Here is a 23,149-nt window from a genome sequence, read left to right as displayed (position 1 = left end):
TGTCAGGCATATTATAATTGTATGATTACAAATTAAAGTCAATCTTGTAAGATGTTTCTCTTGGAAACACAAATCCTTTGAACTAGTGGTAATTTTTGTTAGTTATCAGATGTTGAATGTACTCTAGTGTTTTCTAAGTTATGTGGAAATTACTTGTTTTCTTCTTCCAACTTTATTCCACACCTCACAACAAACTTTAGGAGATTTTATTGAAACTCTAAGTCTGTCTCAACAACACAAGGGACAGTCACTCTGCTAGAAACACACTTTGACATCATTGTTGCTTTAATTTTTTTTTTTTTTTCTGGTTCATGCTCATGGCCCAAAGAGATCAAATGTCTTTTTTGGTGAGTTGGATTTCTTCTCCTTTCTCTTCAGGGTGTTCCTCCCACCTCAGATGAGGAGAAGAAGCCAATTCCAGGAGCAAAGAAACTTCCAGGACCTGCAGTCAATCTATCGGAAATCCAGAATATTAAAAGTGAACTAAAATATGTCCCCAAAGCTGAACAGTAGTTGGAAGAAAAAAGGTGAGTGAGAAACTATCTTCTTTGTCTCAAAAAGGCCTCTGTAAAATGATTTAAGGAAGCCTTCCACTGAAGAAATCTGGAAAATTCTACAAGAGTTCATTAAGTACCAGGGGCCTTCAATTTAAGTCAGTATTTCTGGTGCAGTTTTCTGGTAAAGCCAAGTTTTGGGGCCTGTCTTATTCCATCACCAGTCGTAGATCCATTGAGGATGTTAGCCTGCCATTCTCCTTCTGATCATCCTTCTTAGTTGTGGAAGGATGAAGTTGGGAGAGGAAAGATGCTTGGGAAAAGGCCTTGAGGTTTTGATCTTGAGGTCCAGGGAGCCCTCCCTCACTTCATGCTTCAGTTTCCTCACCCAGGTATCACAAAAAGCAACAAGCTATTCATGAGCTAGAGGATCAGAGGATCAAGGAACTGAACAAGTTTGGGAGTATAAAGAGGCAGAGACCCAGGAGTTCAGTCCTTTAATCAAGTAACCCAGGTTTGTGTAAGGCAGACCAAGAGGATGCCATAATGACTCTAGGGTAGGCTCAAAACTTGCATGCTGCCTTACAAGGCACTGCAAGCAGGGCTTGTGATCTTATTTTCATTTTAATTGCATCTGTTCAATAATGATCCCCTGGTGAGGGTTCAGACAACCCTCCACCTGGCTCCTGTGGATTGGTATGGGAATTCTGCCAGCAGGGGAGTGTGGAATTGGCCCAAGTCATCACTCTTTCTCCTAGGAGACCCTGGGAGCAAATCTACCCTTTTCCAACACTACTAAGCCCACAATGTACAATCTATTCTATTTCTTAAGCAGAAATTTAAGTCTAGAGGAGAGGAATCTGTATTGGGAACATAAAACAGGTTTTTATCTGGTTGATTGTCCATTCATTCATTTAGTCACTCACCCATTTATTCAATCAATATTTATTGAGTGTTCACTACATGCTGAACACTAGAAACATTTATTCATCACTTACCATGAGCAAGATACTGTGTGAAGAGCATTATGTCCATTTTTTTTTAAGCCTCATGATACCCAATTATTGCTCTCATTCTTGAGATGAGTCTTAGAGAGACTGAGTTTCCCCATCTATCATGTATTCTAAAAATGGAGTCTGCCTTCAAAGTTAGTGCTATCACCTACTTGTTATATTGCTTCAATCCCTTCCTCCCACCACACCTTACAGATGGATTGCATGCTTCCTGTTGGTGTTGGGGTGAAATCTTCTGACTGGATGGCAGAGGCAAGCAGTGGGGCAGATAGGGCCCTGCTGTATCTTCTCCTCTAGACAGAATAAGGAACAGAATGTTCTGTGAGACAGTCCAATGCATTGTGGCAGTGTTATTTGTGTCACTTACACTGACTTACTTGGATGTTTGCAAGTTAGTTCTGCCGAAAAGGTTTCTTTATAGTCAGAGAAAGTGAGGAGCTGTTTTGAGTTAAAATAAAAGAACAGTAACTGGTGTTTTCAGCACAGTTACATAAAAGAACACAGGAGTAAGAGTAAAACAGAGTGGATCTATGACCATAGATTGAATCCCAGGAACCTGGATGGGGACAAATTGATGTGAGCAGGAACTAACCTGACACGTGGCTACATGTACTTGTTACTACTGATGACAGAATGGAACAAATTGATGAGTGAGTATCACATTCAGTCCTGCTTGTGTTGCCAAGTTGAGATGAAATATTTCAGTGTGGTAGGGATGAAGTTTCAGAACTTCCTTGTTAGAAAGCCTGGAGAGGGGAACTTAACTTTTTGTCATATTGATTATCATCACCCAACCAAGGCTGTTCAGTTGGACACATGAATTTTTAATGCAAACTTTAAAGGTTTTTTACTTTTATGAAATCCATGTTGACCTAAATTTAACCTCAGTTCCAGTTTCAGAAGAATTTGGTTTTGAAGACTCAGAGGAATGCTGTTTTAAAATGAGCTTAGAGAGGATCTTGCAGTGTTACTCAGCAGTGGGGTTGATTCAGTAGCCTTGGCTGTGTGATTACAGGGAACAAGGAAGAATAACAACTCAATCAAATATTAAAAATGTACCAGAATATCCAGAACACATTTTTGTTACTTTATTTTCTCAGAGAAGACTTTAATGATTCTTCTCTCCTTAACAAATTCTAATGCAAAACCACTCAGAGAGACCTATTTTTCTTTATTCTTACGGTAATGTGAAAATCTAAGTTGTCAGGGTAATCGATCTGAATTCCAAATGAGTACAGTCATTGTTTTAAGCCAAGGAATGATCTTTACTTTTTGTAGCAAGCTGTTTTGCTTTTGACTTATTTTTCTCCTGCAGATATGTCAGAGATTTCAAGACTTCAGTAGTCATAGTCTGTGGTTACAGAAGGAGAACATTTCTTAACATTGATTGATTCAGTGAACTCATAAGCAGTAAATGCCCTCGACCAGCCATCACTTAACCCTTCACTGGTTGGATTGATTATTTTTCTTCTTGGGTCACCACTTTGTCACCCACCCTCACCCTGTGTTGTCCAGTTATTTGATCAAACAGATCATTGGTTTGAAGATTGAATAAGTCCATCATGTCCATAGTGTCAAATGCAGTGAAAACCACAAGGCTCAAGGTCCACATAATACTATCACTATTACAGTACTTTAGACATATAGGACAGGTTAGCATCTCATTTTAGCCAAGATGAGTGCCTCCTTTTATGTGGGATTTCAAATTCTTTCCATGCCCTGTGTCATGGATAGAATTGTTAACAGGAATCAATTAAAAACATTACAGAACAAGAATCAGAAAGGCCAGTGACTACCCCGTTGGGCACCAGAAATGGTGGCTTATGGGAAAGGACTTGGGGCCTAGACCCAAACTGGAACCAGACCAGGCAATATAGAGACAGCACATACCAAGTCAAAGCCAAAAGACACAGGAGTGTCCCAAATGGGGCCTCAGTCCAGGCTGGAACTGGCATGGGACAGGGAAGGTAGGATGTTCAGCCATATAAATTTTGGAATCCTCCTGGCTGTGATTTAAGGTAGCCAGATGGTGACTTAAGAAAGTCCAAGAACCAGATGAAGAGGAAGGACCAGTGGCAAAATCTAGAAACCAGGTGTCCTCCAATACTTCCAATCCTGCTTGTTTGCTGCATTATCAGGAATCCCACAGGGCCACTATCAGAAGCCACTGTCAACTTGTTTGCTTACAGTTGTAGCAGATACCACCTCAGGCTTCATGGACAAAGGTCTGGGGAACCTGCAGAACTGCTCTGGGCTGGTGTCCAGACTCTGTGTCCATTTCTGTTTGCTCCCGACCCTTAGATCAGAGCATAGGTACTCAGTAAATAACCCTTGAAACTAGCTTCTATACCATGAGCACTTTCTTCTTTCTGTAGTAAAATGTATAGATATAAAACTTGGTCCCTGCTCTCAGGATACTTAAGTCTTGATGGAAAGATAAAATACTTCAAAAGGTAGCTAACAATTCAAAAATTAGATAGCAGCTTAATTATTAAAGATATCCCAAGGCTGTTTATGACCCACTAACAACTAGGCAGTAGAGATAATGTTATGACTTTTGAGGGGCTAAGGTATGATTTGGGGTCAGGGATAATTTCAAAGAGGCAGTGGGAATGGAATGGTTTAAACAGAGGCTCAGAGATCACCTCTGGACATATGGAGCATTCAGGGTATTGTTAATAATTAGACCAGCCTAGTGAGACCAAAGAGTTCCTCTAGGCACTACATCTTAAACTTTTGGAGCATAACAAAATAAAACCCACAGCCCGCCTACACCATCTCATCTCTTTTTCCAATGGTAAAAGAATTAAGTGATATCAAAGAATCGAAGAGGAACAAAATAAGTATCAAAATGGTAATGATACATCAATTATAAGAAAAAGAAATGATTAACAAAGGTAAAATCTAAGAATAATTCTACAATGATGCTGATGAGCACCAAGAAAGTTGCAATTGAAAGCCTTGGGACTGATGAAGCTCTAAAAAGAAATTCTCATTCTGAAGTTGCAGGAATCCCTTCTCTCTGTGTTGGACATTTCAGCATGGCCACATGTGTGGCAGTCAGACTTCATGGTTATATACTAAACTAGGGTTTTAGAAAAATGTGAAATTTTAGTGATTCTTGATAGCTCACTTAGCAGGTTTTGGTTGTGTATAGAAGTGAAAATCTATGGAATTAATCCCCATTCGTCATTAGGAACTGAAGAAAGCACTTGTGTTTTTGCCTCGAGAAGTCTTTTGAGGTCAACCAGTGGGCCTTGGACCATACTTTGAGAAACATTGCTGTAGGGCAGTAAATGAGAGTGAGTTGGAATGATCTGCAGCGCCTTTTGTACCCATATACAGCCTCATAATATCAAGTTAGTCTCTATCTCATACCCCACATCAGCTAGCCAGCCCTGATTTTGGATTTTGTAGATTTGAAAAGAATCTTTATAATGCCCTGTTGGGGGAGGTGTGCCCTTATCTTAGTCTGCTCGGGCCGCTATAACAAAATACCATAGACTGTGTGGCTAAAACAACAGACATTTATTTCTCACCGTTCTGGAGCTAAAAGTCAGAGATGAGGATGTCAGTATTGTTACGTTTTGGTGAGAGTTCTCTTCCTGGCTTGCAGATGGCCATATTCTTGCTGTGTCCTTTGATGTCTCTTCCTGTTCTTATAAGGGTGCTAATTCTATCATGGGGACCCCACACTCATGACCTCATCTAAACCTAATTAACTCTCAAAGGCCCCACCTCCTAATATTATCACATTGGGGATTAAGGCTTCAACATATGAATTTGGGGGAGGGACACAAACATTCAGTCCATAACAGTCCTCTTCCTCCAGCACTCTGCCCCATCCCTAGCATCTTCTGTTTATCCTGTCACAAACTTACCGAATCGTAATGTATTTGTTTTCTTGTTTACATCTTCTTTATGATGCTATTGCATAGCTCCTTTAAAGGCTGCAATTCACATGATACATATTAGGTACACAGGGCAAGTCTGGAGGATGTTGCCAGTGCCCTGACCACAGCAAGTGTGAGATCACTTAGAAATGTAGACATTCCAAGTCCTTGTAATCTTAGGGAGCTTACCACTTTAAAAGAAAGACTTGCTTCTCTCACAAAGGTCCATAGTTAACATTGTTGACGAAAATCAGTAATGGGCCCAGAAATTTGACTTTAAATTAATTGATTGTATTCCTCTGGGAAACTAAAAAATTAAGGAAAATGTCAAATTTGTCTCATATTCCTCAAAAGAGGAGAAAGACGTGTAAACCAGAAGAAAACTTAGTATTCGAGAATTCTTTGGCTTTATTTTTCAAATAACATCTATGTCTAGATAAGACATATTTACCAACCTGTCATCCAGAGAGTTGTCATCTCTGATAGGGGAGAACATAAGGCGCTCATTACTCTTAAATGTTAAGCATTATCATCATTCCTACTGATTCAAGGGCTAATTCTGAGAGTGTTGGCAGGAAGGCAAATTGATATACCCAGACAATTGATAAAAAGTGTATTTAGTATGTAACAACAGACCTCCAAAACATATGAAGCAAAAAGCGACAGAAATGAAGGGAGAAACAGACAATCTAATGATAATAATTGGGGACTTCAATATCCCATTTTCCATAATGGCTAGAATAACTAGACAAAAGATCAACAAGGAAATATAAGACATGGACAACACCATAAACCAACTAGACCTAACATATATAATATATATAATATATATACACACATGTATGTATATATACATACATATACATTATATATGTGTATATATACATATACATTATTTATGTATACATTCTATATGTATATATACATATATACATTCTCTATACATGTATGTGTGTATATATATTATATATAGTGTGTGTGGATATGTATATATACACACATATAAAACACTGCCCAACAACAGCAGAGTACATGCATACACATTCTTCTCAAGTGTACATGGAACATTGTCCAGGATGGAACATATGTTAGGCCATGAAATAAGTCTCAAATTTAAAAGGATTGAAATCATACAAAGTATGTTCTATGACCATAATGGAATGAAATCAGAAATCAGTAACAGAAGGAAGTTTGGGAAATTCACAACTTGTGGAACTTAAACAACATGCTTCTAAATAACCAATGAGTCAAAAAAGAAATCACAAGGTAAATTTAAAACTATTAATACTTTGAGGCGAATGAAAACAAAAATACAGCATACCCAAATTTATAAGATGCAATGAAAGCAGTACTTAGAGGAAAGTTTACAGTTATAAATGACTATATTAAAAAAGAAGATCTCAAATCCCATAACCAACCAATCAAATCAATATTAGCACCTATTCCATATTTGGGAAACATGCCCTTTATCATCTTATAGTAAACTTATGATTAAATTGATACGTGAATGGAAATATCATTCCTTTTAAATGGTAAGGCATAATAAATGTAATAAATCTATTTGTATAGACACTATAACAATGTAACAGAGGCTGGGAAATAAAAAATGATTGCCCAGTAGATCACCATTTTAGCAAAATACTGACTTTGGTATTTCCCCTTCTAGTCTTTTCCTCTGGGTTTACATGTGGGATGCAATACAACCAAGTTGCTAACAATATGTTGATTTGGGGTTGTGAAGACTTGGTCTCATTTCCTTCTGTGCTTGCAACTTTGCACTCTATGTCTCTATTTTCTTGTTTGGTAAAAGCAGAAAATGGCACCTCTCTCAGTCAGTAGTTGTGAAGGGTTAGGGAGATGTATTTTTGAAAGTATCTCCAAGCACAGTACCTAGGATGGGTAATTACTCAGTAAATAGGAACTGGTTCTTATATATTTTCTTACATAGCATCATTTATAGCACTTGTATAGTTTTGTATCTTGCTTTTTCCACTTTACATTTTATCACAAGATTATTTTTCATGTTGCTTTTCAGCCTTCAGAATTAAGATGATTTATTTCTCATAGTCTTTGACTTATCATGATTTCATAACCTTTTCCTTTTGCCAGAAGACAGAGGACTGATTTATTGTTTTACATAGAACTAGACTTAAAAACACTTCTCCAAATGTCTTCTGTGTGGTTTGTGGAAATTTTTTGTCCTCATTTTTGAAATGTTCCCTGCTTTGACCCAATTACAGAGCTCTATTCACTTTCTCTGAAGGAAATGGTTTTATGCTGAAATTTTTCATTCTCTAGTGAAGCCACATTTCTTTTGATTTGTGATGCTCTTTTTAAATTTTTCCTGATCTTCACTTGCTTGGATAAAGACAGGTTCTGCAGTGATTCTGAACTGTATCAAGGTCTTGTTCATTTGTTTTCCTGGCTGGCAAAACTCTTGTTTTAGACCCTGGTTACAGCCTTTGTAAAGGTGGGTGTAAAGGACTCTTGAGAGTGAACGCAAGAAGACTTTGAGTTGATTGTTGCAGTTGCTTTAAGAGCCTCTCAACAGTAAACACACAGAAACTACCAGTGTAGTTTCTATTAAAACAGAGGTTTGGAGGGTGTAGTGTGTGAATTATCAGGAAGAAGTTGGAATTGGTGCGAGAGCTTTTAGGAAGTAGACGTGAGACCAGAGAAACACATTTGCTTCAGCCAGCTTGGTGGAAAGCAGAGGTGACTCAGAACCCAATTCTGTTGATCTTCCTATACTGGCACACACATTTCCATGGGCCAAAAGACAGTTACACTTGGCACCTGTTCTACTGTCAATGTAATGGAACTCATTAATCTATCTAATTTGTTCTCAGTGGGCGGGGGGGAGGGTGTGGATTTTTTCCTCCCAGGGGACATTTAGCAATGTCTGCATACAGTTTGAATTGTCACAACTAGGGGTGGGCTGCTACTGTCCTCTAGTGAGGAGAGGCCAGGTATGCTATTAAACATCCCACAATGCCAAGGATGGCCTCCTACAACAAAGAATGATCCAGCCTCAAATGTCAGTACTGCTGAGAGTGAGTAACTCTGATTTATCTGCTTGAAAGGTTGATGTCAGGTCCATCTTGCTGCGGACTTTTCTTTCCAAGCAACCAATGCATTGCATTTCACAGAAATTAAGACAGTAATAAAAAGAGTAAAGTAATTAATTGCCCAATATTTATAATCTCTTCACAGTAATCAAGACTTAGGAATGAAGCACTCTTAAATATGATTCTTGTCAATTGGCAGATTAAACATATTTATGGTATATGGTCTATGTGGAATTGCCTCTAACCCAACTATTTTTATAGGTTATCTTTTCATCTCAAATGTATCAGAAAGCAGTAGGTTATCTCAGCAGTTCTTCAAGTCTTCTAAAGTATTAATGTGAAGCATTAGTAGTCACCAGCATCAATATCAATGTCATCATTTTGATTGTCTTCATGAGCATTCCCATTTATTATATGCTTGTGATATGCCTGGTACCATATTTTGTACCTCACATGCATTATTTCATTCATTCCTTGGGCTGATTGCATGAGGTATATACTACAATGCTCATTTTATTTATGGGAGAGTGAAGGCTAAGAAAGTTTATGCAACTTGACCAAGGTCACCCAGATTGTAAGTCACAGAGGTGAGGTGCAAACCATCATCTGTCACACTAAACAGCCAGTCCTTTTAATCACTATCACCCACTGCATTCTTTAAAAATGTTCTTTTAGTTATAGTCTTTGCAAATAATATTTCACCATGTTGGGTCAGAGCAAAGCAAGCAAAGGCTAAAGAGATTACAGAAACTGTCACTGTCACAAAGATGAGCACTGAAATACAACCCTGGCATGTTGGTTGGTGGGTTCCTTTGTTTGCTCATTTGTTTATTCATTCACATATTCATTCTTTTAGTTAGTCAGCATTTACTAAACACAAAAGATGCACCAGGTGCTGAGTATATCAGGCATTAGGGATTCAAATATGCCAGAGCATCTACCCTAGTTCACAGTTTAATGGGCAAAACATTGCATGGCAGCACAAATAATTTGCTGTTTTTAAGGATTTTGACAAAAAGGAAGAGTTAATGCCCATAAATATCAGAGAAAGTATGAGAGAGAAAGAGAGAGAGAGAGAGAGAGAGAGAGAGAGAGAGAGAGAGGGAGAGAGGAAGGGAGGGGAGGAGAAAGGAGAGGAGAAGTGACAGAAAAACACTGATTATGGCAGTGCTGGGGATGACATGGACTTTGCCCAGTGCTGACAAAACTGCAGCAGAGGAATACCAGACCGCTGCAGAGCCCACCTGCCTTTGCTCCGGAGATGAGCAAGGGCTTGTCAGGAGTCTCTGTGTCATTCATGGTGCAGCAGTCTCCGACCCATGAGGCCTTTTCGCTCATTCCCTCTCACGCTGTGTGCAGCCCACGCAGAAAACTGGGGAAGTGAATTCCAGGCTGTCTAATCAGGGTTGGCTGCATCGTGACAATGCTGCTTGTTTTAACTCCCTGCACATGCTGTGGCATTTGAGAAGGAGAAGGAATCACGAGGAGCAAATCAAGACTTGCAAATTTAACTTGTACTCCCTTGCCACTGCTCCCTGCCTGTGAACTGATCATTCCACACCCTCTGGTTTAGGACTTTATGCAGATGGCGAGGGGGTGGCTGGTTTAATCGGGGGCAGGGTCAGTCAATTGGCTTCTCACTGAGGGAAATTTCTATTAAGCAGTCGACAGATTGGAGTCTCTTTCGTCTAGGCAGGTGGCACAAAGGTTGCTCAGAACAATTCATCTGGACTGCTGGATAAACAGCAGAAAGCAAGTATGTCCTATTGCCAGAAAGTCATTGGATGCCTTCTGTAGGAAGGACAGTGGCACTTCCTTCCACCCTAGAAGATAGTGGCACTTCCTTCCACCTGTCACATTTAATAGAATCCTTAACAAGTAATACACATTTTACTGCCTAGCTCTTACCTGATCCCCCAATTTTGGATACAGATGATAACAATCATGGCTGCAGTTTAGTTTCAGAGGCAACAATTAATTCCTGAAAACTACCCCAACAGGTTTATTAAATTCTGAGTGTTCAATCATCCATCTATTCAGACTGTTTTCATTGCCTGATCATTTTATACATGGGCTAGTTGGAATTTACCTTGGCCATATTAACCTTCTTCTTCATAATGCAAATTAGCATGAATTGGATTTGAGTGGGAAGGATTAAAGTGCTGGGATAAATTCACTCATTTATGAAGTGAACATCTATTCACTGACTGTTTCAGGCACTACTACATTAGAAATAGGTGATACAAGACAACATCCCTCAAGGGACTCACAGTCTAGTTGAGTAAGGATGTGAGAGGGGATATTAGCACATAATGGTTGCAGCAGGAATGGAGAAGAAATGACAAGGTACAGCCTTTGAACACAGGTGACAAAGAGTCTAGACAGGATGTTGGAAAACAGTTATTCCACTGAAAGAAAGGTGGAAGAGAGGTGATTCAAGTGTAGGTTTATACCCTGGCTTTGCTATTCCCTTGTTTTGTGATTTTATATAATTGCTCTGCCTCGGTTTCTTCATCTGAAAAATGAGAAAAATACCTAACTCCCAGAGGCAATTCTGCTGTCCACCCTGAGGAACATTTAGCAATGTTTGAAGACATTTTTGATTGTCACATCTCAGGGTGGGTACTCTTGGCATTCAGGGGCTTGAGACCAAGGATGGTACTAAACACCCTACAACACACAGAACAGTCCTCACAACAGGCACCGATAGTTCCAGGGCTGAGAAGCACTGAATCACATAGTGTGTATATCTAAAGTTCTGTGTACCACGGGAGCTATTACCATTATTAACTACAAAATGTTACCATTAGAATGAACTTAATTTAAGATCGCCTATCTATTAGCAGTGAGTCCCAGGAGCAATGGAATCAAGGTCAGTACCAGTCTAAAATCCCAGTGTCCTATTTCCCAGTTTTGTGTTCCTACTTTATAGGAAAGGCAAACAGTTTTCATTTTGAGTGTTGTATCTGTTTCATTGGTACTGACTGCTGAGAAGGGTTGGGAGCCTGAGTTCTGCGGGAAGAAGTGGGGCAATCATAGCAGAGTGGGCTGTGGCTGTGTCAGGTGGCATGGACAGGCTTTCTGCAGCACATTTGCTCACCTTACAGCAGCCACTGGACACTGGATGTGCTGGAAAGAGTGGGACACACCTGTCCTTCACTTGCAGCTCTGGCACGTAGTAATTCAGTGACCTTGGGCAACTTCCTGACCACTCTGAGCCACATCTATAAATAGGAATAATAATGTAAGTCTTGAGGGGACCGTAAAGATAGTTAATTGACTTAGATAGGGCTCCTGGTACACAGCAGCTTCCAGGAAGTCTTCATTCCCTTTGCTGTTCTCACAGTCTGCCCATACCTTCTGCCCTGTGCCCCTTGCTTCCAAGGCTAGGAGTTGATTGGTTTTTAAGTGAAATACTGTCTGAAGAGTAGCTCTGCACATTTCCCCAAAGAATATGAAGAAAGCTCACTGAAAATTAAAATCCATTAATTATCTTATCTGTAACTAATATGAGCTCACTGAAGCACTTGCAAACATCTGGGAGGATCTCTTTCTCAATCACCTGAATCCTTTGAGGTTGAGCCAGTTCATGAGATGATTTCTAACCTGCAACTATCCTCTTTCTCCTGGAGGAGGCATTGCAGTTCCAGTTTTCAAAACCTGCAGCAGCTCATGTTTCCAAGGCCTTTGTCTCAAGACAGCAAAATTACAAACATTTCACTTTAGCATTTTCATTTTGTTTTGGAGACTTCAAGGAGTTTCCCTCCTCTCGCCCTAATTTTTAACTAGCAAATGCATCTGGTTTGTAATTTCTGATTTTTCTCTGAAGAGAATCAGTTTAAGAAATACTCGGAGAGTTGAGCTGCCATTGCCCTACTCTCAAGGAAAAGTTAAATAATGGACTTTATACAGCATTTTCCTGAGCATTTTGAATGGGCTTTATGGCCAGAAATAGACATTTCACCTTTTTAGTAATCTTTCATACATAGGCTATGCACTTTTGGAGTCTGGTCCAGAAAATAAAATGAGAGCTATGTCGATCTCAATGTCCAGAAGTGCCCTGGGTGTCTTCTCTATGACACCCTGTCCTGGGTTATGCCCCATTCACATTCAATTTCCAGCTATGATCACCTTACAGAAGTGTTTTCTCCCTCTATCTGACATTACTTAATTTGATAATCAAGTTATGTCTACGTTGCAATAACAGGTAGGCAGTCGCTAGTAAATACAGGTGCCAGAGAACCCGGCAGCCTGGAGACTTTGTGAAATGGCTGCTTAAGGGGCATCACACAGGCCAGGCAATGCGGAAATAGGTTTATTTGGAAGTTTTTTTTTTTTTTTTTTTTTTTTTTTGAGATGGAGTCTGGCTCTGTCTCCCAGGCTGGATGGAGTGCAGTGGCGCGATCTCGGCTCACTGCAAGCTCTGCCTCCCGGGTTCACGCCATTCTCCTGCCTCAGCCTCCCGAGGAAGTTTTATAACACATACAAAATCACATCTTTTAACTAGGGGATAATAGTAGCAATAATATTAACAAACTCTTGCGCTTGATTTTAAGAATTGCAAAGTACTTCCATGTCCATTCTCTCTTTTGAACTTCATAACAGTTCTGTGAGATAGGTAGGGCAGGAATTGACTTTGCAGTTCATTTTTACATGACTTCCAACTTCACAAAGGGTGGAAGATTGTGGGTTGTATTGTCTTCTCCCTCCAGAGAAGGTTCATTTTAAGACTAATTATTAATTAAGCCTATTGAAGTCCATCTGTAGAAAATGGTTGTAATCCCTTTTAATCAGAAAAGTAGGATCACCGTGTAGTCTGCAACAGGTGCCAAGGAAGGGGATTAGTTACAATCCATTCCATGGGCCAGAATTGAACAGATAATGGCTCTGCTTATACCCAGATGGACTTTTGTCATTGACATGGAAAGATATTCAAGGTTAATCTACCCACCTTTATCTATAGATATATTTCAAAGGAAATGTATTATCTCAATTTCTACCTCTATTTACTATTTTCTTGTTTAATTTAAAAAAGTCATACTGTAATCTTTATACACATACAAACATACCACATACACACACACTTGCACATACATGCTCACATATGGTAGAGGACAGATTTGATCCAGGATTTGGAAATTGGGTTGAAATGTCTTAATTTCAGAAAGACCAGGTGGCAAACAAATGGGTCTGGGGAAAACTTCATTTCAAGATGTCCCCAAACCGGCCGGGCGCGGTGGCTCAAGCCTGTAATCCCAGCACTTTGGGAGGCCGAGGCGGGCGGATCACGAGGTCAGGAGATGGAGACCATCCTGGCTAACATGGTGAAACCCCGTCTCTACTAAAAATACAAAAAACTAGCCGGGCGTGGTGGCGGGCGCCTGTAGTCCCAGCTACTCGGAGGCTGAGGCAGGAGAATGGCCTGAACCTGGGAGGCGGAGCTTGCAGTGAGCCGAGATCGCGCCACTGTACTCCAGCCTGGGTGACACAGCGCGAGACTCCGTCTCAAAAAGAAAAAAAAAAAAAAAAAAAAAAAGATGTCCCCAAACCATTGCCCTAAAGGTCAACTCTTCTGGAAAGCTCTTCATTTTCACTGACAGCTAAGAAATGGTGTCCCAGACACCCTGCGAGGTCATATACAAAGTTTACTGCTTGTTATCCATCAGGAGAGAGAGAGCCTGGGAGTCATTCTGAGCCAAATCCAATCCAATTATGGGCCAATTATAGACCTGCTTTCACTGCCAGGAGCAGGCCACCCCAGCAACCCAGCTGGTGTCAGAGCTCCTGGTTGGCAGGGATTCCCAGCACATAGGAAGACAAGCTCATGCCCCAGATAAGACAAAACAGCTGATAATGCTCTAGACCAGCACAGATGGCAAATGCAAGTGCATTAGAATGGTTCTTGATCCTCCTTACCACCCTCACTGCCATCTCTTCATAACTGAGTCCAGATTCAGTTTTCTCTCCTGTGTGGCACCATTTTTTTTTTTTTTTTTAAACTATGTGATCGAATTCTGAAATACCAAGAGGTGGTAGGCCAGACTTTGCTCCTGTACTCAGGGCCAACCTTCCATTACTGGTTGGATTTCTGAAGCCTATGCTATGGTGCTAACTGGGGTCACAGTGCCTGGATACCCACAGCAGCACTGACAACCTCACTGAACATGTAGGAGCTAAAATGCCAAGAAACTTGAGTTAGAAACTTGACTTAGGTAAAAATAAAGCTATCTCTATTAAAAATCAAAACAATTTTGGCTGGCACTTCCAACCTACGGAGATCATTTCAGGTCCACATTCTAGCATCAAATAGTGTCATTATTCCTGCAGGCTGGCTTTGCATGGATGACCTGCCAATTTGAGAAGCCAGCATTTTTGCATCTTTAACTGAGACTTTGAGGATAGTGGGGACAGGGCAGCACCAAGGACAGCATCCTGTGGGTGGCTGCAAAGGACACCCTTTTCAGATTGGCCTAGAGCTGTGGTTCTCAAACTTTCACATGAATCAGAATCATTTAGACGGCTTGCTGAAACTGAGATTGCCAGGCCAAAGCCCTAGGGTTTTCGATTCAGTAGGTCTGGGATGGGTTCCAGAGTATGCATTTCTGACAAGTTCTTAGGGAATGCTGCTGCTGTTGGTGGTGGTTTGGGATCGCACTTTGAGAACCACTGACCTAAAGCCATCAATCAGATTGTTTAGGTCTGGACATTCAGAAATCCCCTAACTATCCCATCACCTCCTCCACAGTTTTCAGGCTAGTTTCCAAAAGTACAGTGAGAAGCTTGGTCAGATTTCTTTGCTGGAATTTATATATACTAAGCATCAATGAAGCAATAATCACAAATGCTTGTAATAGTGCTTCTAATGGTCAGGCACTGTTGCAAGCACTTTACCTTGTGAGACGTCAGTGAGTTAGTACACGTAAGAGCTCCATTTTACAGATGAGAAGACTGAGGCACAGAGATGTTAAATGACTTTCCGCAAGGTCATACAACTAGATAGTGGGGCAGCCAGGAGTCAAATCCAGGCTGTCTGACTTTTAATCGTTACCCCAGTCTGACTCTCAATGTGGCAGAGAGGTCCAGGGGGTGAAATGAGCTGGGTAAATTATGAGGGACAATCCTAATGTAAAGGATGAGGAATTCTACATCATCTTACCCACCCGTCACTTAACCTTACTGATACGATGTTCATTTCTGTAGCTGTTTAGTAAGTGCTGACACTGTTACAGTTCAAGGGTTGGAAAACCAGAGCCCACAGGCCAAATCCAGTCCATCACCTGTTTTTTTCTTAACTTTTTGAGATCGTTCTAGATTTACATGCAGTTGTAAGAAATAATAGAGAGAGATGCCTGGATGAAATGACTGGGAATAATGAAGTCATTTTTTCCAATCTCTAATGAAAGTATTTCTAAATAAGGCTTTGCCAAGGTTCAAATATATGCTGAGACAAAAAAGCTGGGTTTGATAATTTTAATTCAAGTATACTTTTGTGGATCTCTAGGTAGTGGAAGTAAAACACAAAAGATTTTCTAAATTTGAACACTTTTCAAGTCCAAGAAAAGACAGGACCAAAGGATCACAGCTATTTGGCAGGCTGATAGGCAGCTTTATCTTAATTTTTTTAGAGACAGAGTCTCACTCTGTTGCCCAGACTGGAGTTCAGTGGTATGATAATGGCTCGTGGCAGCCTTGACCTCCTGGGCTTAAGAGATCCTCCCACCTCAGCCTCCTGAGTAGCTGGGACCACAGGTGCACACACCATCACACCTGGCTATTTTTTTTAGTAGAGATGGGGTTTCACTATGTTGCCCAGGCTAGTCTCGAACTCTTGGGTTCAAAAGATCCTCCTGCTTCAGCCTCCCAAAGTGCTGGAATGACAGGTGTGAGCCACCGCACCCAGCCTGATAGGCAGCTTTATAGCTTTTCTCAAATATTATGACAGAAGAACTGAAGCTAGTTTCTGAACAACTCAGTTGTCCAGCCTTGGGCTTTGGGTGAGAACCATTGTTTTTATTCTAGTTTTCTTAGCTACAGAGTCAGGCAGCAGCAAAACGCTGGATACAGTTAGCTCTATGGTCCTCAGCACTGAGTACACATTAGAATCACCTGGACTTGCTGAGTGCCACTTGCTATCAGTTAATTCTTGGAGGTTGGCAGGATAGGCCTGGGAATGGGTATGTTCCACAGAATCTTCAGGTGATCTTTATGTGTGTCTTGGTCTGAGAAGGACTGAGAAGGTGATTCTCAGAGTGTCCTTTGATGAACTAGACTGAAATCTTTCTTGCTTGGGAAAGTATTTCTTTGGTTGAATGTTGCTGAGATGAAAGTATCCAATGGTGGAAAACAGCCAAGCATTCTTGGAAAGTTCATGCAGCATACATGTGTATTTATTTATAGGGTGAACCAGTGGTGAGCCATAGCCTTTATTTGGGATAGACATGGGAAAGAGATACTAAGTTCAGGACTGCCAATATGAGTCCAAACAATAGCCATATTAAGCCTAGAAGGGGCTGAGGATACTCTAGCTCCCACTAATAAATGTGCTGCCTTGTCAGGGTTGTGGCTCGTGTCTACCCAGCAATATGTAGAGTCATATTCTCACAGGTTAGGGGACCATCAATGTCACTTAGTCCAACCGAGACCCAGCCTAATGCAGCGATCTCTCTATACTCACTGCTTTCCAGATATGTACCCTACCCTGTAGAACCACATGGGTTTAACTATGAACTCAGCAATTTTTAACCCTTATCTAATTCATCTCCCTCTAAAAACTGCCAGGGCCACTATTCCCTTCAGATAATCCCACTTGTACCCTTTCGGAATAACTCATTATAGGGAGAACCCAAGTAAGTCCCCATTCCATTGGAGGTTTTTTTTTTTTTTTAACAAGTTCAGTCTCTGCATGTATAAACATAAGTGGGTTATGTTTGTGGTATGACATGCTAAGGACTAATCACCGGGTGCTGAACAGTTGCACTGTAAACTTTGGTTCAAGGTCAGCCAGCTGTGTTGGCCCACTCCCACAAAGCTGAATCCATAAGTTCTCAGGATGCCAGCTCTCTAGAGTCTGGCTACTTATCTTTCTTCCCCATTTCATAAATGCCCAAAGCAATATGGTCCTACCCTGTAGCCAGGATCCAGTTTTTGACATGTCACACTAAACACGAACTTTTCATGATTTCCATCAATTTGCCTATTCCTTGACACATAAAATACAAGAGCTGAGCTTGAGCTAAGGCAGCGTATTAGTTATCTTTGGCTGTGTAACAAATTATTCAAAACTTAAAAGAACAATAAATATTATCTCACAGTTTCTGTGGATCAGGAATTTAGAGTGGCTTAGCTGGGTGGTTCTAGACTAGGGTCCCTCATGAGGTTGTAGTGAGATGTTGACTAAGATTGAAGGATCTACTTCCAGGATGGCTCACTCACATCACTGGCTAATTGGTAATGACTGCTATCAGGAGGAGGCCTTGGTGCCTTCCCATGTGGACCCACCCATTGGGCCTGCTTGAATGCCCTCACAACATGGCAGTCAACTCTCCCTGGAGTGAATAATCCAAGAAAAAGCAGGGCAGAAGCAGCAAAGTCTTTTATGGCCTAGCCTTAGAATTCATACTTTGTCATTTTTGTAACATGCTACTGATTACTCAAGTCAGCCCTATTCTGTGTTGAAGGGGACTACACAAGGATATGAATACCAGGAGGCAAGAATCACTGGGAGCCATCTTGAAGGCTGCCTACCATAGCCACCTACCCCCCTTGTTTTTTAGATGATAAAACTGAGGTCCAAAGAAGTGAGATTCTCAAAGTTACATAGCTGTGACATTTCAGTATTTGCTTTTCTTTCACCCCTCCTGAGCCTTACCACCCAGAATTTCTTATATTTATTTAAAACACCAAACGTTGTTTATCTTTGGGGAGATTAGGAAGATTATTTCCAAATGTGAAGCCAGTTTCTCTGATGCTTCTAACAGAGAAAGCCCTTATAAATCAGACAGTACACAAGCACAGTGCATAGTGTGAGCACTGAGGAAAGTCTTTTCTTCATGTCCTTGAGTCATTAGTGGGGAGGGGCTCCAAAAGGAGGGAGAGGAAGGCAGAACCTCTACAGGGAGGCAAACCCAGAAGTGAACTAAAAATCCATTGTTTGAGTGATACATCTTAGCTTTTGCACACTGTTCCCTCTCCTCAGCTTGCTCCCATATGCAACGGTTTTCCTGCTCTCTCTTTTGCTTGCTTGCTTTTCTTTCCCTCCCTCCCTCCCTCCCTCCCTCCCTCCCTTCCTTCCTTCTTCTCTCTCTCTCTCTCTCTCTCATCTTTGTCTTTGTCTTTATCTTGTCCCTGTCTTGTCTTGTTTGTCTTGTCTCTTTTCTTTTCTTTTTGAGATGGAGTCTTTATTTCCCAGGCTGGAGAGCAGTGACACAACCTCTGCTCACTGCAACCACCCCCTCCCAGGTTCAAGCGAGTCTCGTGCCTCAGTCTCCAGAGGAGCTGGGATTACAGGCATGCGCCACCACACCCAGCTAATTTTTGTATTTTTAGTAGAGATGGGGTTTCACCATGTTGGCCAGGCTGGTCTCGAACTCCTGGCCTCAGGTGATCTGCCTGCCTTGGATCCCAAAGTGCTGGGATTACAGGCGTGAGCCACTGTGCCCGGCCTCTCTTTTGATTTCTGAGGATCAAAACCAGAACAACAAGAAAAAAGCAGAGGATATTATGAACAATCCAACCAATGGGAGGGAAATCTCTCCTCAGGAGTTGGAGTTCCATTAATCTCAGATGAAAGTGAATGAATCCCAAGTAACTTCCTAGGAGAAGCACAGAATTTTTTTCTGTGAAAACGTATGTTTCTGAAAACACAAACACACACACTCAGGCCAACATACACACATGTTTTAAAGCACAAACCTCAAAATTGTGCTAAATATTATCAAGTTCCTTTTCAGGATCCTCTTTGAAATAGCCATCTTCTATGAAATGAAACAAAAAGAAAGCAACCTCTTGTATATTTTCTATCCTTTTTCAATCAGTTTAAAAACGACAAGGCTTGTCATGTCTGATCAGCTTAACTAGTCAGGAAATGACAACTTTCTCCCCGCCTGACCTATTTTGTCTAATGGGGCCCACTCCTCTGCCCTCTGACAAGCTACCTTCTCTCCTGAGTTCCATTTATAGCAGGGCTTTATTAGTGGTTAAATCGTTAGGAATGGAACTGTCTCCCTCACAAGGCTTATTTCCCCTGTTCAATAAATTAAGCCAAGGGATCCGAGAGACTGCCCATTTCTGCTTTATTTAAGCTCAAATTCCTCACAGCCCACAAAATACTGCAAATTGCCAGAAGAGAGCTCAGTATGAGTTCCCACTGCTTGCCCAACAGTATGTGGTCACTTGCAGGTTGTCTTGGATTTACTGCTCAAAGTAATGTTTGTGTAACCTGTGGGAATTTTCCTCAGCCCTCGATGGAAGTTTGAGATCTGGAACTGAAATGCTTCAGTGAGGAGCCCCTGAGCCTTTGCTAATGGACAAGGGACTCCCTTCTCAATCCTCAGGCATGAGCCATTGGACAAGTGCTGTGATCTTCTCATATGTTTGACCCCTCTCTTCACCTTGAAATAAGGTTTGCAAATTTCATTCATCCACTGTATATTCTTGTTGCTGTCACACAGGTGACCTCGCTGAACAATTGGAGCATTAATGGCCCACAGCTGTCTAAGTGACCCGTGCACTTCAGTACTCAAAGCCTTTTCTCACTTGTTTTCAGTTGCCAGAGCCCTGCAGTCAGCGGATCTTTAAAAAAATACAAAACCAAACCCCACAAAATGGATCGGGTCACTGCCTCGCTGCACGTCCTTCAGCAGCGCCCCATGACCCTTCTGGCCTGTGTTAACTGTCTCAGACTTGGCAGGCTTTTTTCATCTTATATTTCTGCCTGCGCAGGACATTCCTCGCTCCAACCCTAGTGAACTTCTCCCAGCTGATGGAGGTTCCATGCTGATTCCAGGCCTTTACACATGCTCAGAATGTTATTTTTTTATCTTTATTCCCTCCTGTACTCATTATCTGGCTAACTCCTGCCCATCATTCAAGTCTCAGTAAAATACTATTTTTTAAAAACTTTTCTGTTGCCTCTTAAACTGGATAAAGCATCCATGGCTCCCTGTGTTTGTCCCAGGATAGCAGCACCCATCACAATGGAGGACTGGATTGCTATTATTTATTCTCTCTGATTTTCCTTCTAGATCTTAAGTTCCATGAAGGGGGTAACTTGTCTGACTTGTCCACTAGTGTATCCACAGTGCCTAATACTTCTTCTAGCATATAATGTAGCCCAAATAAAACTAGGAATTCTGCTTTCCACTTTTAAGACCATTTAAGCATATTTAAGCACAGAGTTGTGTCCAAAAGAAACATACATTGATTTCTAAAAATGGCCCCTGTATTAGTCTGTTCTCACACAGATAATAAAGACATATTTGAGACTGGGTAATTTATAAAGGAAAGAGGTTTAATTGACTCACAGTTCAGCATGGCTGGGATGGCCTCAGGAAACTCAATTATGGTGGAAGGGCAAGCAAACACATCCTTCTTCACATGATGCAGGAAGGAGATGTGTCGAACAGAAAGGGGAAAAGTCCCTTATAAAACTATCAGATCTCGTGAGAACTCACTGTCATGAGAACAGCATGAGGATAACCATTCCCATGATTAAACTACTTCCCACCGGGTCCCTCCCACGACATGTGGGGATTATGGGAACTACAATTCAAGATGAGATTTAGGTGGGGACACAGCTAAACCATATCAGCCTCCAGAAGGAATGTAAATCTTCACCTGAGAAAGATTTACATTGTAATCAGGTACAGGGTACACTCCTTTGGTGATGGTTACACTAAAAGCACAGACTTCACTTCTATGCAATGTATCCATGTGACAAAATTGCATTTGTACTCCTTAAATTTAAACAAATAAAAGAAAAAAAGAAAAAAAAAAGATTTACATTGTAAAACACATAGTAAAACTACCTAAAAATATTCTCATTGGCCCAAGATTCCCTCATCCTAGAGACGTTTTACCTCAAATCTCTTCTTTGTTTCCAAGAAATCGTATTTTCCACTGAGTCCCCAAGCCCTTTTTCTATGTAATTTAGACTCAGTTCACTTTTTTCAGTTCCCTCTCTACACATTTAGATCTCCCCACCCATCAGCACCACAAAGAGCTTGAAGCCAAGATGACAAAGATTGAATCTTGTTTGGAAGATAGAAAAGGAGGAAGGGATGTTTTAATTTATAAGCTCTTTGTGGACCTTTGTCCTTGAATAATAGTAATAGTATATGTTGACTATGTCAGACGCACTCTGCTAAATGCTTTACCATGTTATCCTCCCAACCACCCTGTGAATTTGACACTACTATTTCTCTATCCTTTGAAACACTGGGGTTCACGTTGTTGGGTAAGTTGCCCAAGGTAGCATAGGTGGAAAGCTGGAAAGCTGGGTTTGAAGGCAGAGTGGGCTGTGAAAATGTCTCCACAGTAGGCACTCAGGAAACATTTGTTGACTGCAGAGACAGGGTCCCACTTGGGAACCAGCCTGGAGACTGGCAAGGCAAAGGGTGTAAAAGCAATTTCTCTGATGAATTTATTGGAAACACATGTCAAAGCTTTATTTCAAAGTTGCTTAAAGCGGCTTCAAAAATCCAGTTCTAAAACTTGGAATAGGAAAACACGTGGTTAGATAACACTGTGAGACGAGGTACAAGTGATCAGTAAACTCTGTTACAAGGTGACTTTAGTGAGGCAGGTATATCAGATCTCCCAGAAGGGGCTCTTAATCTTATTGAAGTTGATTAGAAAATTACTAATATGTTTTATCAGCAATGCTTCCCAGAAGGGACCACTTAACACACCAGTGCACAAAGCTCTGTTCTAGCTCAGGTTTGAGATCATTTTCTTTCTTTTCTTTTCTTTTTTAAATTTTTACTCCAGTTTTATTTTCCAAAACAAACTGACAATAACAAAAAAGACCTGAAGCAAATATAAAAATAAGCCAACATATTCTGTTTTGGGACAGTGGATTTTTTTTATTATTATTATACTTTAAGTTCTAGGGTATATGTGCATAACGTGCAGGTTTGTTACATATGTATACTTGTGCCATGTTGGTGTGCTGCACCCTTCAACTCGTCAGCACCCATCAACTCGTCATTTACATCAGGTATAACTCCCAGTGCAATCCCTCCCCCCTCCCCATGATAGGCCCCGGTGTATGATGTTCCCCTTCCCGAGTCCAAGAGATCATTTTCTTTCATCAGAAACAGCTGTCTCTAAACTGGCATTTTTTTTTTTTTTTTTTTCCACCTCAGCACTATTGACAATTGGGCCAGACAACTCTGTCACTGGGGCCATTCTGGGCATTCTAGGATAGTTAGCTGCATCCCTGGCCTCTACTCACCAAATGCCAGTAGTACCCTCCCCTTCCTGATTGTGATAACAAAAAATGTCTTCACATGGTGCCAAATGCTCACCACGGGGTGGGGGGCAAAAATCATTCTCTCCCTCTATTGAAAACTACTGGTCTAGAACCTTCATTTTCAAGTGGTCCATGGACCAATAGCAACAGCATTCCCTGGGTAGTTACTAGATATGTGTGGTCTCAGGCCTCTCCCCAGACCTCCTGAGTA

General features: G+C 41.1%; 1 protein-coding gene across 2 annotated transcripts in view; it reads left to right on the top strand.

The window, feature by feature from the left end:
* Nucleotides 1-23,149, top strand: part of SMPX (small muscle protein X-linked) — a 53,435-nt gene that overhangs the window by 20,327 nt on the left and 9,959 nt on the right. The window contains exons 4-5 of one of the 2 annotated variants that reach the window (XM_025372798.1): nucleotides 379-527; nucleotides 10,161-10,276. In XM_025372798.1, coding sequence (XP_025228583.1) covers nucleotides 379-513 — 135 coding nt within the window. In that variant the 3' untranslated portion in view covers nucleotides 514-527; nucleotides 10,161-10,276. Of the gene's footprint in view, nucleotides 1-378; nucleotides 528-10,160; nucleotides 10,277-23,149 lie in introns of those variants that run through there. The other variant, XM_025372797.1, reaches the window with a different exon arrangement.

The sequence above is a fragment of the Theropithecus gelada genome, chromosome X (assembly GCF_003255815.1).
Source record: "Theropithecus gelada isolate Dixy chromosome X, Tgel_1.0, whole genome shotgun sequence".
Lineage (NCBI taxonomy): Eukaryota > Metazoa > Chordata > Mammalia > Primates > Cercopithecidae > Theropithecus > Theropithecus gelada.
Note: the sequence above shows the minus strand (reverse complement) of the source record. Positions and strands in the feature narration are given on the sequence as shown.